Source organism: Scyliorhinus torazame, chromosome 6 (assembly GCF_047496885.1).
Source record: "Scyliorhinus torazame isolate Kashiwa2021f chromosome 6, sScyTor2.1, whole genome shotgun sequence".
NCBI classification, from domain to species: domain Eukaryota; kingdom Metazoa; phylum Chordata; class Chondrichthyes; order Carcharhiniformes; family Scyliorhinidae; genus Scyliorhinus; species Scyliorhinus torazame.
The window spans coordinates 285,289,654-285,308,737 of record NC_092712.1 but is presented as its reverse complement, the minus strand read 5'-3'; the positions used below and the strand labels follow the sequence as shown (position 1 = coordinate 285,308,737).

At 47.9% G+C, this 19,084-nt stretch overlaps 1 protein-coding gene across 7 annotated transcripts in view; it reads right to left on the bottom strand.

The window, feature by feature from the left end:
• LOC140425471 (catenin delta-2-like) overlaps positions 1-19,084 on the bottom strand; it is a 1,686,689-nt gene that overhangs the window by 481,496 nt on the left and 1,186,109 nt on the right. For all 7 annotated transcript variants that reach the window (XM_072509780.1, XM_072509779.1, XM_072509782.1 and 4 more), the window contains 4 exons: positions 16,537-16,571; positions 15,696-15,812; positions 15,287-15,471; positions 11,342-11,885 (listed from right to left, as the gene is read on the bottom strand). In XM_072509780.1, coding sequence (XP_072365881.1) covers positions 11,342-11,885; positions 15,287-15,471; positions 15,696-15,812; positions 16,537-16,571 — 881 coding nt within the window. The remainder of the gene's footprint in view (positions 1-11,341; positions 11,886-15,286; positions 15,472-15,695; positions 15,813-16,536; positions 16,572-19,084) is intronic.

The window sequence follows — 19,084 nt, the reverse complement described above, 5'->3', positions numbered from 1 at the left end:
GTGGTGCTCCTTAAAGTACTATCCTGCATGATGGACACAGTACAATTGGCTGTAATTAGCTTAATTGAATCAAGCGATTGTATTGAACTTTGTGTAATGACGCTCACGAGACCCATGGGAATGACCCAATTGATGTCTCCGTGGGGATCGTGGAATAAGAGCTCTCCCACTGAGGGCCGGATGCCTAGCAGCTGCGGCTCGTGAATCTTGCAGTTAAAAGCCGGCCCGGATTGGGACCGGCATGATCGTTAGTCCCAGCTGGGACCTTTGTGCCGTATGCCGCCTGGCGGCCTTTACCTTTGTTTGTCAAATAAACATTTGTTGTATAACCTTCCTGGGGCTCCTGAAGATATTACACTTTGCTAGTTCTGTCCAGCTTCCTGTTTTAAGATAATCCTCGCTCCTCCATCGGTTGGTACAGGGGGATTTCCTGGGCTGGTTTTTGACTGGCTAGTCGTGTCCTGTCTGTTCCAACTTCAGTAACGTCACAGAAATGTTTTCAGTAACCCAACACAGAAATGTTGAGACTTACCACAGAAAGAAGGACTAGAATTTCTATAGTGTGTTTCGCAACCAGCGAATATCCTGAAACAATTTACAGCCAAATAAGTACTTTTGAAATGCAGTCATTAAGATTAGTGAGTTCTGCTGGTCCTGGCTTCTCACTGTTAAGGGATCAAACTGGAGATCACAGTGACAGTCAGCTCTTACAAACACAGGAATGTTGAGGAGAGGGAGAGTCCATTACAGCCCCTCATATCTGTTTAGACACACTATTAGGCCATGGCTGCCCTGTGTCTCAGTTCCATTTTCCATACCGTTTGTTCCCTGACCCAACAAACTGTCGCCCATCCTTATGGACTCATATTCCACCAGCTGCTGTGGTTTGATTTGAATCCATGTCCACAGGGTATTAACCTTGGCCTCTGGTTTATTGTCCATTACTATTAAGCCACTATCGCTCCAAACTTTAACTTTGGTAGCGGGGAAGCTTCTAGAAAAAATAATTTGGGAAAAAGATGAATAGTCACATGGACAAATGTGGGTTAATTAAGGAAAGCCAGTACAGATTTAAAGGAAAATTGTGCTTAACTAATCTGGAGTGTTTTGAAAAGGGAAAGGAGAGGGTTGATGAGGGTAATGTTGTTGATGTGGTGCACATAGACAGCCAAAAAGCATTTGATACATTGCTGCAAAACAAACTTGTGAACAAAGTTATAGCTGATGGAATAAAATGGACAGTGGCAATGTGACCATGAAATTGACTGAGTGATAGGAACCCAACCAGAGAACAATGGTTAATGGACACTTTTTGGGCTGCAGGAAGTTTGTAGCGGAGCTCTCCCAGGGTCAGTGTTGGAACTTTACTCTTCCTGATATATGTTAATAACCTAGGCCTTGGTGTGCAGGGACAAATTTCAAAATTTGTGGGTGATATCAGCCTCAAAACCATTGTGAACGGTGAGGAGGATATTGCTTTACTTCAAAACTACATCGACAAGTTAGTGGAATGAACGGACAAGTGGCAGATGAAGTTCAATGCGGAAAATGTGAGATGATTTATTTTGATAGGTAGAACACAGAGAAACCAATAGGGAGTTGCAGACACAGAGCCAGGGTTTACAGGAGGGGGTGTCAGCAATCTTCCAGGGTCTTCAGGAGCAGCTGGAGGAGTGCACCCGCCTTCAGGAGCAGGAGATGGTGCCGCCAATGCTTCGTATCCAACGGGGGGCATCCGCCACGGAAGCCTTGGATGAAAAAGTCACAAGCAAGGGTCAAGACCCCCAAGGCAAGGGGTACCCTTGATGGCTGAGGCTCAGGATAGGGGAGCCCAGTCACAGGCAGTCACATGACTGGGCCAAACTCCAGAGCTTGGCCCAGTCAGAAAGGGTCATGGCTGAGGGCAGAGGGCTGACTGACGTGAGCCAAGCACAGAGGGACCTGGCTGAGTTCCAGAGGGACCTGGTGCAGTGCCAGAGGGACATGACCAAGGCAGTAAAGGGCATGTCTCACTCATTGATGGAGGTGTCCCAGTCCCAGTTTTCCATTACTGAGCGCGTTGAGACCATGGCTCAGACAAGAGTAGGCCTCCAGGATTGACAGTGCCCCGTGATGGTGGAGTCTCCGGAGCTCACTCTGGCCTCACATCCAGCCTATGGAGAAGCCCGGGACCAATGGAGGAGAAGGTGATGGGGTCTGTGCCGGTGGCACTCACAGGGGGAGTGATAGAACATAGAACATAGAAAAATACAGCACAGAACAGGCCCTTCGGCCCACGATGTTGTGCCGAACCTTTGTCCTAGATTAATCATAGATTATCATTGAATTTACAGTGCAGAAGGAGGCCATTCGGCCCTTTGAGTCTGCACTGGCTCTTGGAAAGAGCACCCTACCCAAAGTCAACACTTCCACCCAACACCAAGGGCAATTTGGACATTAAGGGCAATTTATCATGGCCAATTCACCTAACCCGCACATCTTTGGACTGTGGGAGGAAACCGGAGCACCCGGAGGAAACCCACGCAGACACGGGGAGGACGTGCAGACTCCGCACAGACAGTGACCCAAGCCGGAATCAAACCTGGGACCCTGGAGCTGTGAAGCAATTGTGCTATCCACAATGCTACCATGCTGCCCTTTAATCACCTTCAGGTTTTCTAACTAAGAGGCTTTGCCCCAGCATCTCTGCCACCCTGTCCAACCTCTCCATACTCTTCCCAACCCCCACCTCTTCCAAGTGGTGTCCTCTTCCCCTTAGCCACTCACACCCTCTCCTGCCCCTCCTCCCTTCACTCCATCCCACCACCACAGATCCCCCTCCCTCCTCCGAGGGTTCCATCGGTAGCATTGATGAAGGGCCCTGATGGAACATCTCAGCACTTCTGAGTCCCCCCCACATAACACCGGTGCACCTGATGGGCAGCGGGCAGAACAGGGTGGCAACTCGACACCTTTGACACCCGAAAGTTGGCTGGGCTGAACGAGGTCCAGGCCCTTCAGAGGATGGCCGCCAAAGGCACCTCAGGTCAGAGGGCGAGATATGCAGCAGGCTGCCTCTATGTCTGATGGGGGTCACATCTAGAAAAAGTGGTAGGCCTCATAAGATAAGAAAGTTAGACACCAATTAAGTTGGCAGGGGTGCAGCACATCGGTTAGAGTTAGGGGTCAGGACACAATACTGTAAGTAGTCACGATTGTACATCTGTGCACCTTAAACTGCGACCTGCCTTAATTTTCTGTGTGAACGATATGAGGAATGGAATGGGCTGAACTGTGTGTAGAGGGTATACAGGTTGGGCGGGCGGGGGCAGGGGGTGCAGGGTTGGTGGTGTGGGTGTTGGAGGATGGCATGGGGCAGGGCCCCCAGGACAATTGGATGTTCTAACAGGGGTACCCACAGAGGCAGCGGGTAACGGGGTCAGAAGTGTGAGGCCACCAGTGGGTTACACATCATCGCTTACCATCTCCATAACTACAGCCCCCGCCCTCAACTCCAAACCCCGGTAAAGGATATATAGACCCGTGCGATGGAATGGCCATCACACATGCAGGGGTCACCTTGGAGGACAGTGGGATGTGATCCTGAAGGCAGGAGTCAGACATTTTCAAATGATGAGGAGCATCTCACAAAGTTCATCTCACAGCGAGTCGTCATCATCCTCTGTCTCATGGACAGGATCCATTGATACTGCCAACCCAGGGCCAAAAGCCTGTAGTGATGCTGATGGAACCCTCGGAGGAGGGAAGGGGATCTGTGGTGGTGGGATGGAGTGAAGGGAGGAGGGGCAGGAGAGGGTGTGAGTGGCTAAGGGGAAGAGGACACCACTTGGAAGAGGTGGGGGTTGGGAAGACTATGGAGAGGTTGGACAGGGTGGAAGAGATGCCGGGGCAAAGCCTCTTAGTTAGAAAACCTGAAGGTGATGAAGTTGTCCCATAAGCGGTAGACCTGGAGCACACGTTGGTGGCCTGCTGTTCCAGCCCAGGCTCCTTGCCCAGTTCGTCGTTTCCATCTTCATCATCCTCCTTGTCGGATAAGACTTGGCGTTCTTTCTCCTCCTCCAGCATGTCCTCCTTCTGCTGCATCATGTTGTGCAGGATGCAGCAGGCCAGTACGATCTTCGACACTCTTGTGGGGCTATATTGGAGCGCCCCACCAGAGTGGCCCAGGCATTGGTACTGCATCTTTAGGATGCCGATGCACTGCTCAATTACACTCCTCGTCACTGCATGGATGTAATTGTCGCAGTTCTCCCCCTCGGTTTGGGGCCTCCGGACAGATGTCATTAGTGATGACCGCAAAGGGTAACCCTTGTTACCTCGAAAGCGCCGGGAAACGACGAGTGCACCAAGATATCAGAGTCGTGTACGCTGCCTGGAAATTGGACGCAGACGTGCACGATGTGCAGCTGGTGGTCGCACACCAACTGCACATTTAAAGGGTGGAAGCCTTTCCTATTGCTGATGTGCATCCCCTAATGAGCCGGTGCTCGTAGGGCGACATATGTCCCATCTATCATTCCCTGGACGTGGGGCATGCCAGCGATGGTGGCAAATCTCATTGCCTGGGCAACCTGGTGGGGCTGGTCCAGATTGAGGTTTATATAGCCCGCTGCCCCAGCCAAATAGGCCACCCATCACAGCGTGGATACACTTGTGTACGGACATCTGCGACATCAGATAGGCGGCTCTGACTGTATAAACTTATCCTGATGCGGCACCTCCCTCGCATCTCCTCCTCGGTTTGTTGGCCGGCCGGCTCTCCAGCCTCACCTGATGGTCGCTGCTCTTATGGGGCAGGCTCCCTTCATGCAGGGCCCTTCCTGAGCAGGCCCTGTGCCTCCAGCCTTCGCTCTGCTATTCCCCTGCTTCCCCTGCAGTGGGCAGCATTTCTGATGAGAGAACTGAGGAGTGCCAGCACCGGGTGGGCCAGTGATTGAGCTTGGCCACACACATCCCATTGAGGGTCAGCTGGGGTCTGGGGGTTGCGAGAGGGGTGGCCTGAATGGGCTCCCAAATGACCAGAGGTGGACACAGTGAGCAGTCAGCAGAGTGAGCAGCCAGGTGTCTGTAAGTTGTACCAAATGGGTGCGTTTAAAACAAATACTGCAGCAAAGGCAGCCTGGACCAGGCCACCCCGATCCCGAGGGGGGACGTTCTGAATCACAGACCTGTCACCAACTTGTTCCCCGGTAAGCACCCCGCCCCCAGCCCTGGCAGCCACCCCCAGCAAGTGCTACAATTTCTAACAGATTCTAAAACTCTCTCTCTCCCTCAGCTGCCATGGCGTCCAGTTTCCACGTAAATACCTGAAATAAACAGCGCCATCAGGACTTCTGCCTGAGAGGGGCGGAGAATCGCAGAGGGCCGGATCATACCGGGTCCAGCCCTTTAATGACATGCAAGTGAATGTCAATGCTGGTTTTGCGTGCCGCCACCAGTGGCATTATCCCCAACAGCAAGGGACCAGAGCATGGTTCGATTCAGCGCCAGTCGCCCGATTCTCCGCCCGATCGCGATTCGCGTTTCCGGCATCCAGTTCTAGAAGCTGCACTTCAGGAAAGATGTGGAGGCATTGGAAAGAGTGCAGAAAAGATTCACGGGAATGGATCCAGTGCTGAGGAACCTCAATTATTGAAGATAGGTTGGAGAAGAGAAGACTGAGAGGAGATTTGATTGAGGTATTCAAAATCATGAGGAGTCTGGTCACAATAGATAGGGAGAATCTGCTCTCCCTCATGAAAGGACCAAGAACAAGAGCGCACAAATTTAAATGCAGGGATTTTCCCGCCCACCATTTGGGGGGCCCATCAGTGGGACTGGAAGATTCTGGGGTCAGGTAGGATTGTTGAAACCAGCAAAATTAATTGGTAAAAGAAGCAAAAGCACCATGAGGAAAGCTTTTTCACACAACAAGTGTTAAAGTCTGTGTACTGCCTGAGTATGGTAGGGACAGGACCAATTGAGGCACTTTTATTTGAAAAGGAAGGGTTCTGGGGTGAAGGTGGGCTAAAGGCACACGGTGAATAGCTCATGATGGGCCAAATGGCCTCCTTCTGCGTTGTACCAATTCTGTGATTCTATGAAAGAGGCCCTGAAAACCAAAACCCTGAACACCGGCGCCCCGCAAGGCTGCGTACTTAGCCCCCTACTTTACTCCCTGTACACACACGGCTGCGTGGCAAAACTTGGTTCCAACTCCATCTACAAGTTTGCTGACAATACGACCATAGTGGGCCGGATCTCGAATAACGACGAGTCTGAATACAGGAGGGAGATAGAGAACCTAGTGGAGTGGTGTAGCGACAACAATCTTTCCCTCAATGCCAGCAAAACTAAAGAGCTGGTAATTGACTTCAGGAAGCAAAGTACTGTACACACCCCTGTCAGCATCAACGGGGCCGAGGTGGAGATGGTTAGCAGTTTCAAATTCCTAGGGGTGCACATCTCCAAAAATCTGTCCTGGTCCACCCACGTCGACACTACCACCAAGAAAGCACAACAGCACCTATACTTCCTCAGGAAACTAAGGAAATTCGGCATGTCCACATTAACCCTGACCAACTTTTACAGATGCACCATAGAAAGCATCCTATCGGGCTGCATCACAGCCTGGTATGGCAACTGCTCAGCCCAGGACCACAAGAAACTTCAGAGAGTCGTGAACACCGCCCAGTCCATCACATGAACCTGCCTCCCATCCATTGACTCCATCTACACCTCCCGCTGCCTGGGGAAAGCAGGCAGCATAATCAAAGATCCCTCCTACCCGGCTTACTCACTCTTCCAGCTCCTTCCATCGGGCAGGAGATACAGAAGTCTGAGAACACGCACGAACAGACTCAAAAACAGCTTCTTCCCCACTGTCACCAGACTCCTAAATGACCCTCTTATGGACTGACCTCATTAACACTACACCCTGTATGCTTCATCCGATGCCAGTGCTTATGTAGTTACATTGAATATGTTGTGTTGCCCTATTATGTATTTTCTTTTATTCCCTTTTCTTCTCATGTTCTTAATGATCTGTTGAGCTGCTCGCAGAAAAATACTTTTCACTGTACCTCGGTACACGTGACAATAAACAAATCCAATCCAATCCAAAATGTACTCGCTGAAAACCATAAAGTAGCTCTCGAGAAAATCTTAAAATGCACCCTCAAGAAAAAGAATATTTTGATCCCTGATTGCGGACCATTGTAGATTTGGAGGAGGTTGCAGAGGTAGAGCAAAAAAAATCGAAATTAACAGCGTGTTGTCAATCACCAACTCCTTCCCCACTCACCCCATCCTACCATCCCACGGGTATGTGAGCTGGGATCCACTGTACAACCTAATCAAACACAATCTTAATGATTCAACTGTAAACAGATATGGAGAATATCACATGCCAAAACAAAGTTATAACCTAGGAGGCAACAAAAAATCCTTTCTGGAAAATCAAATGATAAACATAATAGACACGGCTATGATAAAAAGAATAATACTGACTTTACAGTAAATAATGTTCCTTATTTTATTTAGTGAATACAATTCCTGAAGCCAAGCGGACATGTCCTCCTTTGCTGAGTTTTAAGGAGATTAGTCTGCCGCATGTTAAGAGTCCAGAGAGGGAACACTCCTCAATAGAGTGCAGCATTTGTTTTGTTACCTGTGTGGTAGGTAACATGTGCTACTCAAACCTTGGTTAGTGATGAGGTCTTCTGAATCTCGATGAAGACTCAAACTCGTCCAGTAGTAACAAAAGTTTGTTGAGTAACTATAACAATAATTGCATGAGTTCTTTACTTTAACTTTGATACTAGTGATAAGGTTAAGAAGATCTAACTACGGTAACTATACGTAACTCCACTAGCCATCTGAACTAGTCTGCTATTGCCCTGGTCACAGTGCACCCAAGAGAAAGAGACCCAATGTGGTTGCCTTTTATACCCCTGTTGGTCTGCCCCTCCAGTGATCATGTGGTGCCACTGATTACACATTAACCCCTTGTGTACATGCACATATAGAGATCACTACATCATTGTCTGTGTCTCTCCAAATGCACTTCATGGATTTGTACTGAGTCCACAGTGGTGGAGGTTGGCTACACAGGCCTGGGGGTGTCCTCAACCTGTTTAGCAAGGGCCACACACACTGCGATAGCTCAAAGCCTGCCATTCGACAAATGGGGTTTGTCTCAAGGAACTTGTTTGTGACTTCATGTGTCTCCCATTCCGAGATCCATAAGGGACTATCTTCCTGAGCAAGGTCTACCAACAGACACATGGTAACAATGCTAATTAATATTTAAAGAATTTGAAAGGCACACGGGACTTGTTTAGGAATATTCTGCACAATAACTGGAAAATACTAAACTTTGCCACTTTAACAAACACAGTGAGAAGGCCTATCTAATGCAGATGGATTTAACAGCTGTTTTCGTCTACTACTTTTAAATAAAACTTATTGGCTGGAATTCTCCGGCCGTTCACGCCGGCGGGATTCTCTGGTCCTGCTGGAAGCGCATCTCCTCCCATGGGTTTCCGGTGGCATGGGGTGGCTTCAATGGGAATTCCCATTGACAATGGCGGGAGCAGAGAATCTCCCCACCAGCGAACGGTGTGCCGCCTACCGCTGCTGAGAATCATGCGGCTGGGAGGCCAGAGAACCCCGCACATTGCAAAGAATTTTACAGCATTGAAACAAGCCCATACCAAAAGTTATGCCCTACATGCGTCTTCTCCATCTCTATTTACTTCATCCAACCCAATCAACATGTCCTCCTATTTCTTTTATTCTCACGTGCTTATTTAGCTCTGCTACTCGATGCTATTCTATATATCTTGCATTTTTGTAGTAAGATTAAAAAGGCCACCAACTACTTTGGATGTAACTACCTATATGGATGGGGGCGTAATAGGATCTTGGCCTTGTAATGTCACAAGGGGCCAGGTACTGTAGGGGCAGTATTTCTGTTACTCGCTCCTCCACTTTCTAGATTGTGTCCTTCCCTCACTACATGGTTGACGAGTACAGCCGAGTCTTACACAAGGTGGCCTCTGGCAATCCCAGAAGGAACTGGCGACCTTCAACCCAGAAATGCGTCCGTTTCAATCTTGGAGATGAGGTTCAGCTGCAAACCCTTAGATAGACTTTATAAGTAGATCACCGAGAAATAGTAAAGGTGGAAGCCTTGGGTGGAAGCGAAGAGGATGTTGAGCTCCTGTGTGAATTACTTGCTGTGCTCTTTGTGGGTTACAACCTGTACTGGACAATGAACCTGCTTTGGAACCTGATTAAGAACTGTATGAGAACCTGCCTCAGTAACCTGAGCCCTTGTTTCATTTATATGACCATGAACTTGAACTAGAATACTTCCTGAGAAGTTTTCCCTTAGACGTCAAACGGTCAGTGATCCCACAGACGGTGGACCGAGCAGTGGACTTGGTAGACATCTAGCTACCAAAATGTTAATGAAGTGAGGGAAATTGGAGGGAATGACCCCAGAATTCACTCAAATTAAACCCGGGGGGAGTTTAAACTCCGAGTGAAGACCGAGGCACCCCGAAAGGCTGAACTTCCAGAACTAAAGGTTTGCTGAAGTATGGGGCCTCTTGCTCGACAATGCTCATACCAGAGACAGCAGAATATATCAGGAGTGGGCGAGATGGACTGCAATCTCGTTTTTGCATTCAGCCGAGCAAAGGTTGGGGCATCCAGGGTCTTTAACATCAAAGTGGAACATCAGAACGTGGCTGTTTTTCAGGACTCGGGCAGGGTGGTCACGTTAGTCACCCTGGCAATAGTGTCTTGAGATAAAGGGTGCGATGTACCGGCCGCGTTCTGCCCGAAAGGTGGCACAGCACGGCTAATAGCTGCCGGGAGATCCCTCGTCCGGGATCTACCCGGCTTTCCTTGCCTCATGAGATCTAACTCAATCTCGCGAGATGTCGGGCAGGATCACCGCTGGAAAGTCTGCATGTTAGAGTGAGACAGCTAGTCTCACTCTAATATGCCAACCCTGATCTACCCGAGACATTGGAATCAAACCCCCTTCACCTCGGAGACCTTAGGCGAGCACCGTTCAGTGCTGGTCCCTGCAAATGGGGACAGTTGGAACGGTACTTTGGCAGATCTCCCAGGGGATCAGAGGTCCCCAGGTGCTTTCCCTCTGAGCAGGGCACTGCTGGTGCCACCCGGGCACCTGGCTGAATTGACTCGGTCTTCTGGTTGCTTACGTTGTATCTCTAAACCACTTATATCGTCGATCGCAACATCATAGCTTACAGGGCAACAATGGTTAACAAAGACATAAAACGTGCAAACAATTGCATTGTGGTTCATTTCTAGAGGAAAGGAATTCAAAAAGAGAGAGGTTATGTGAGGCTATTTTGAACCTGGCATAAACCAAATAATGGTCTTCATATTACACAAATCATACACAGCAGAAGACTCCGGCCGCGACACTGGCCAGTGCCGGCGAAGGCGGAGCCTGATAACATTTGGAGAGCTGTTAAAAGTCAACAGCTCTCCAAATTTCACCGTCCCGCCCACAACGATAGCTGCCAATGGTGGGGCCTAAAAGTCTTGCCCATGGAAGCACTAGAGAAAATGCCAAGTGGACTTCCAAAGATGTCACCAGAATGGAGAGGGTACAACAGAGAGGGCTGGAACATCTTTTCTCCAGGAAAAAGATTGAGAGATGACCTGATTTAGAGTACTCAATTCATTTTTTCCAATTAAGGAGCAATTTAGTGTGGCCAATCCACCTAGCTTGCACATTTTTGGGTTGTGGGGGCGAAAGCCACACAAACTCCACACGGACAGTGACCCAGAGCCGGGATCGAACCTGGGACCTCGGCGCCGTGAGGCCGCAGTGCTGCGCCACCGTGCTGCCCCAAGTTATGATAGGATAGAGATGGAAAAGGTGTTTCCAGAAAACTAGAGGTTACTAATTTAAGAGAGTCACTCATAAATCTGTGATACATAATTCTGCATAATTTGTAATTCACCTCAACCATCCCAATTGACAGAGTGCTCCACATTATTACAACTCTTTGAGGCAAATAGTTCCTCCTGAATCTGTTTGAGACTATCTTATAGTCACAATCCCAAGACTTAGGCTGCCCCATAATGTCTCTATATTGACATTATTGAACTCCTTTATAATTGTAAACTTCTGCCAGATCACCCCTCTCTACAGAAAAGAGTTAAAACCTGTCCAGCTTTTGCTCATAGATGTGCTCTCTCAATTCTGGTAGAGGCCGTGTAAATCTTCTCTGCATCTTCTTCCAATATCAGCTCGTGGAAAGAGTCACGCCCTTCGTGAAGGTAAATGTGTCCACCTGCCCAAGTGAATTACCTGCCAGGCTGCCGGGCCTCTGCAGCGTTGAGCGTTCGTACAGCTCCTGTGGGTGCTTTCCGTACGGATCAGATGCATGGGCGAGGCGTTTGGTGGGCGAGAGCGTGGCGTAGCTGGGCTGGGACGAGCTGGCCTGATGCGCGGGTGAGGTCGCAGCGATAGCCGGGGGGGAGGGGGAGAGGGCGGCCGAGGACACCACAATGTTGACTGGGGAGCTTGTGCTGTAGGACTTGGAAAGCCGGCTGGGCGAGGCCGTTTGCTTGGGGGAGGCGAGCCGCTGGGCACTGTAGACGCCACTCTCCGCAGCCGAGCCCGCCCGCTGGAGTTTCGGTGGCGAGCCTGTCCGCTGGAGGGACATGGGTGAGCTCACTCTCTGAGCGGGAAGCGTGGCGCTGACATAGTAGACTGAAGATGGGTGCTGAGGGTCGGGCAGGCGGAAGGCACTCCCATGGCTTGGCACAAAAGCCTCCCTTGACTGTGATGCAGAGTGCGATGGCGAGCTCTCAGATCCTGACGTACGACTGCTGTCACCAACCCAGTTAGCCTGCAGGGTGCGAGGGTGGGAAACACATAAAAGTAATATTAGAAGAAGGTAAATTGAGTCAAAGTTACACCAACAATTTGCATTTGTACAACATCTTTAGCACGCAAAATGTTCCACAGCACTTCAAAGGAGCATTATCATGTAGAAATGTGACACAGAGTCACCTGAGGGAAAAGTAGGACACGTGTCCAAAATCCTGGCAGGTCTCAAGGAGTATTATAAAGGATGGGAGAGAGAGCTGGAGAGATTTAGGGTCAGAATTCCAAGGCTTTGGGCTGGGACAATTGAAGTCGCCAATGTTGGGGCAATGAAAACTGAGCTTGCGCAAGAATCCAGAATTTGAGGAGCGCAGAGATCTTGGAGGGTCGTAGGGCTGGAGGTTATCACAAAGACAGGAAGGAGTAAAGCCACGGAGGGATTTGAGTACAAGCACGAGACTTATAAATTAAAGGCACATCTAGACTAGAATGCGATCCACATTAGCGAGGCAGAGGTGATGGGACAGAAATTTCTTGACGCAAGATAGGCAATGGAAACCAGAGTTCTCGTTGAGCTGAAATTTATGGAGGGCCTTTAACATAGTCATTCTTCGCAGAAGAACAATGTGGTGAAAATTGACAACAAGCCATTTAACAAGATTCTTAAAGGAGGAGAGAGAAGTGGAGAGATTTAGGGATGGGTTCCAGAGCTTAGAACCAGGACTGCAAAAGACACAGGCACAATGATAATCTTTATTATTGTCACAAGTAGGCTTACATTAATACTGCAATGAAGTTACTGTGAAAATGTTGGGGAAGGAAGGAGTGAATGAGGAAGAGAACAAAGTTGAAGGAATGCAGAGTTCTTGAAAGAGGTGAATATTTGAGAAAAGGAATTGTGCTGATGTTTTCGCGTGGGCAAATAATTAGCCCTCTTTTGACCCCCTACTGCTGTCTCTGGCCAAGGTTATCTCCTCTCCTATGATAATGCTATGTGCACACATTATGGTAGCTTAGTGTGACGTTTTGGCCAACCTGCCAGAAATTTCCGTCACAATCTGGGACCTGTGTTTTGGATTTTCCTTTCGGGGTCAGTAGACAAATAAGGGTGGAATCTTCCGGGTTTCTTTTTCAAAGTGCTGGCTCGGGTGAGAAATGCGGTGTGCAGCTCACTGGCAGCACTGCTGGCTTTCCATGCCATAATTTTCTAACACTTCTGGAAAAGAAATGCTGGAGGCTGGTCAGAGCCTGCCCTGCTGGCAACGCTGGCTTTCCAGATATCAGGGCATCTCTTTTGAAGGGTGCCCTGATTTTAAAAATGGTAAAAATGAAAGCAAAGATCCCCCATGGATCCTGGACCCCCCCCCCCCCACACACACAGGTGCTTTCCCCATGGACACAGGAGCCTCCTCTATAGACCTCTCCAGAGGAAGCCCCCTTGGCACTGCCCCCAGGCACTGTCTGCTAGTGCCAAAGGGCACTGCCAGGTAAGGTCCCTTCCCCCCGGGGGCTAGACTTACCTGTGCCCGCCTGGCGGTTCCCCTTCATGTTGCTCCAGACCTCTTGCAAACCTTACTGGTGTAATGTCACATAGGCGAAGGGCCAGATCAAAATGTGGGGGTGGGGTGGGAGCAATACAGCGGGGAAGCTTGCTTATCATATTACAATGTATTTAAATGGAGTCCTCATTGGTGCATGGCAGGAACCCCATTATGTCACTGGCAGGGGGCATGGACGACACATCGCGAGATCTTCCCGGCGCAAAACTCATTTTCAGCCTCTCGCGAGATTTTGCACATCCTGTCGTCATTTATGCCCGCAGCACACGGCCTTATTGTTCTCAGTGCTTGCTAATGTACAGCTGTCAACCTCACTGCAAAGGTAACCATCAGGTTTACTCTGGCATCTGCAGGAATTAAGGACTGCCGCGTGTTTCTCGGCAGCGCGCCATTCCCTGGCGGCAGGATTCACTCCTCCCATCGCTTGTTAATGCGATTTCCTGTTGAAGCCAGCCCACGCTGCCTAGAATCCCACCGGAAGGGCTATGCTGGTGGGAACAGAGAATCGCGATTGTGGGAAAATTTTGGCCCTGATCACCTGAGCTTTGCTGTGAATGTCTAACGAGAAAAAAACGTAGGCATTTAGAAGAATCATTTTCGGAACTTTATTTGACCATTTTTGTTTATTGATTGCAAAAGTAGCACAGTGGGCTAAACAGCTGGCTTGTAATGCAGAACAAGGCCAGAAGCGCGGGTTCAATTCCCGTACCGGCCTCCCCGAACAGGTGCCGGGATGTGGCGCCGAGGGGCTTTTCAAAGTAACTTCATTGAAGCCTACATGAGACAATAGGCTATTATTATTATTATTATTATTAATAATAAAGTATTGGAAATGGCCAGAAAAGAAATTCTGCTTGGCAGGTTGGATCGACAGAGGCAGGCCGTTATATGGGAAGTGTAGTGGAGTGTCTATATTACTGATCTAGCAATCCCGAGGTTTGAACTAATGATGCAGAAACACAAGATCAAATTCAACTCTAACAGCTAAATAACTTAAATTCAGTTGTTTAAGTAAATGGGTAATAAAAAGCTCATATCAGCAGTGATGAGCATGAAAGCTGAAATCCCATCATGTTGAATACTGTCCTTTAGGGAAAGAAACCTGCTGTTCTTATACCGTCCAAAATAATGTGGCTGACTTTTAACTGCCCTTTGAAATGACCTGGTAAACCACTCGGTTGTGTCAAAGTGCTGCAGAAAAATATATCTAGCAGCACTGTGGCTGTGAACTGCAGCTTTCCAGAAAGCAGCTCACCACCATCTTCTTAAGGGCAATTCGGAACAGGCAATAAGTGCTGTTCCAAAGTGACACTCGCACCCCTCCCCTAAATGTCTAGCCAGGATTATCAGCCCTATAATCTCTGCAGCTACTACTTCGATAACGGTAAAGAGTAAAATCCTTTAATAGCTGCACCAAGTAAAAACATCAGGAGGTGCGACTGTCCCAATTGCCCGATTGTCTGCCTTGGTGTGGAGCTGCATTCTTGTCTCTGTCAGAAGGCTGAGAGGTTAAAGTGGGGCCCAGTCTGCCCTCTCAGAGAAACAATAAAGATCCCATGGGACTATTTTGAACTGGAACAACAGAGTTCCTTCTGATGCCCCAGCCAATATATATTCCTCAAATAGCACCACTAAAAAAAAAAGACTGTCCAGTTATTTATCTTGGAGCTGTTTGTGGGAGCATGTTGAATGCAAATTACCCACCACGCTTCCTACATTACAAGAGTGACTAAAACAAATGAAGTACTTTGGAAGTAAAATGGGCTTGGGGATGTCCTGAGGTTGTGAAAGGTGCTACATAAATGTAACTTCTTTAATTTTCCCTTTGAAATGGGCATTATTCTTATAGAATCATACGTTGTACCTGACTATAGTTATGAACACCGACTCCTGCTCCAATCTGACCACCGGAGGTCCTCCCAGAGAGCTGCGATGTGGTTGAATCACCTCGGGAGAGGGTCTGGTTGCTATGGTAACTGCCCGAGTACTGGTAGGACCCTTCTGGGTTGGCATTAATCTGTGAGGCACTCTGGGAGAGAGGATTGGACCCTGCAAAAAAAAAAAATTCATTTGAAAGCAGTTAGTGGTCTTGCCAGTAAAACAAAAAAGATGTTAATTGCTTAAAAAGCCTTTCGCCTACTCAATATAATATGAGGCTGGCGGCCTTCAAATATGTAACCATAGCACTCACCTAAGTGATGAGACTGATCGTTAGCAGCCCGTTCAACTAACCAAGCAATAATAAACTAAATATTAAATTAAACGAATCTCACTTTCGGTTGAAGAGTATTCATGATGATCTAGTATTCCCGACTCTTGCAGGGACCTCAGGCAGGAGTCCACTAACTCCAAGCCACTGGCGATTTCATCGTCTGCACCTTTCTGTGCATCTGAGGTACGCATGTATATGATTCAAAAGAAGGGAGAGAATAATGGAGCGATTAGTACACCCTTGGCCTGATCAAGGAGTAAGAACAAAAAACTAAAGCAATAAAACTGAAAGAATTCCTGCTTTCGTCGTCTAGAAATTAGTGAAGCACTTATCCTTCCGATCTCAATCTAGAAATAAATGGCACCCTGGCACAACATCAATAGGCACCGGTGCCCAATTAGGGAAAGTGAGGCATGATCAATTTGGCTGGAGACGAAGTTGAATTCAAACTGAAGCTTTATTAGTATCTGATGTGTGACCTCCTACAGCAGCTGACGAAATGGCTGCTAGCTGAAGGCCACGCATATTTATAACCAGGCTTCTGGGCGGAGCTAGCATGCAGGGGCCCAGGTGAACCTGTAGTGCAGGTTCGACCGTACAACCCTTAATATAGGAACACAGTGGTTTACCACAGAAAGTTTGTCAGTGGCAATTTGAGGAGCTGCCAATGGAAGCGGCCCAGTGCAAGAGGCTGCAACCTGCTGCTTTCCTTCCACTGCATGCAAACAATCCCCTTTCGCTCAAAGCTAACCTTGGCTAGCCAATCTGCACGAATGTATCAAGGAATGCCAACCAACATTTCTCTGCTTGCAATCTTCCTCTGTTAAGGGGGAGGGAGCCAGGCAGACTTTCAGCATTTAAACCCTTCAAGGAAAGAACGCGGAAAACAAGAATTATTTTACCTTGTATGTGCCAGCGAAAGGAATCCTCTGTTGAACTGCAAGAATAAAAATCAAAAAAGGGTATATAAACCAGGGTGCGCAAAAAAGGCAATTTACAATTTGCACAGCCACTCTTGAATATAGCACAACAACAATAACTTACATTTGAATAGTGCCTTAAAATAGTAAAGCATCTAAAAGCGCTTCACTGGTATGCAATATGACAACACCGAATCCCATAAACTGCTATTAGGACAGGAGACCGAAAGGTTGTTCAGAGCGCACTAGAGGAGAAGGAGGATGTATAGAAGTCATTTAGGGAGGGAATCTCAGAGTTCAGGTTCCAAACCACAGATGGTCCGGCTGCCAAAAGGTGGAGCCTTGAAAATCAGGGATTTGCAAGAGGCCAGAATTGATAGAACACAGATCTTGGCAGCTTGCGTGTCAGAGGTTAAATAGATACAGAGGGGTGAGGCCACAAAGGGATTTGAACACAAGATTGAGCATTCAAAATTGATTTAAAACTGATTGAGAATCATTCAGAGTTTTTATTTCCTTTTAAATGTGCTAAATTTCTCCATCCCTCCCTCTTTAGTCTCTCACTGGAGCAAATTTGTACTCCAGTGCATCCGGAGTACAAGATGCCCGGTATGCCGACCAGCTCACCAGCTGAGTGCCAGCAGACGGAGCGATTGCAATGGCATGTAGCCTAACCTCATCCTGTCCTCACCCACTATGAACAACTCCAGCAGGGGTTGCAGCATGTTCATCATTGGGAGCTGGAAGCCCAGAGCCATCTGTAACACTCCCCAACACTCCTGGACAATTTGGAGAACAAAGGTTCAGCACAGATTGGGAATTGACTACAGAGTCCATAGGGCTCAGCTAATCACTGGTTAAACTTGCTGGGTCATCGGTTGAGTTGCTATTCAGGACATCTTCAATCAAAGGATTGAGCTGGATTATAATCTGGGATCAGTTGTAATCCTCGGATGATTACTCTCTCTTGAGGTTGAGAAAGGCAGGCCTCATTGACACATAAATGGTTCAAAAGCACTGATCTAACTCGTCCTGGAGGAAAGGAACCGCCAGGGGAATGTTACTGTCCTCCTGAAAATCTTATAAACAGGTTATGGCAGATTATAACAGCCCGGATATTATAAGGGTCCAGGCATCTCTTCTCAACAACGTAACTTTCCACTGAAGAGTGCACAGAGATGGAGCATTGGGTTTAGATACAGAGAACTAAACGAGACAATATATTTGCTCAAAAATATAAACGTTCACAAAAGAACCAAACATGCAATTCACATTAGATGATAAATATCGCAAATGGACAGTTCTAGGAAAGGCAAATCTGATATTGTTCTTAATAGTGAATCCAAGTCTTAGTAATCTTACAGAGAGATACTTAAGATACCTATGATTATTTGAAATACTATTTACCTTAAATCCCGGAATAAAAAGCCACACAGTCTAGTGAGATATATCTATCCCAATTAAGGGGTGAGCTATCATCGCTACACTACAGCAGCATATCTTCATCATGAGACACACTGGAGTGAATCCAACAAATTAAAAAAATCCTACTATGTCATTCCAATGTTTATATCATAAAATAATTGAACACGGAGGAAGCAAGTGGAGCACACAAGATGGACAATATTTGTTTTAGTTCATGTCCTTCATTTTAGTCAACATCCTTCAAACAAATAAAATATTGAGAGGTGCAGATAATGGTGTAGCCATCTGGGATGGCCACTTACAACTAGGGACAGAGAAACTCGCAAAGCCGAGTGGGTAAAATGTATATTTGCAAGCAAGAAGTCCAGACGGTATCAAAACTCCAACCAATTAGCATTTTGATGGGCCGATAGCATTTGATGGCCCATCTTCATCAAGACAAAGGACTGGCACTCGAGCGACCGGTACAGTCCCAGACATTTCGGTGCCACTCCCTGTTCAAGGGAAGCGTAAACAACAGGGTCAGTGACCGCTTGGGACACGCCCAGCCATCCAGATCCCCACCCATTTATTGGTTAGGAATCGAACCGAGTGATCAGGGATCACCCAATTAGTGGGTCCAAACTGAAGGGTGGCCCGGAAGAGCGCGAAAACCCCCAAGTATAAGAAGAGAGTCCGCCATATGTTTGTCCTCTCTTGGACCTGGCGCCCCGGCCACGACCATTTCCAAGTGCAGCAACACCAGAAGCAAGCCCAAGTTCAACGCTCGCTACCAGACGGATGAGCCTAGCTGAGCAGCAGTTACTTCTCCAGACCCGATAGATCCAGAATCGAACGGCGGCCACTGTTCCTCTGACCTCAGCCGGGTGCCTGAAGTTAAGTACAGGTTGTCATAGTCGATAGGTGTAGTTAACTAGTAGTGTTTATGTTGCATGACTAATTGTGTGTAAATAAAGCACCCTTGACCTGAACTAACTAACTGGTGTTTGGCTCTTTGACCGATAGCCGGTTGAACTTTGTGGTGGTATCATTTGATACCTGGCGACTCTGAGCTTTAGAATATAGATATCAAAGAAAGAAGGGCAAACCCACTGATTGCTCTAGT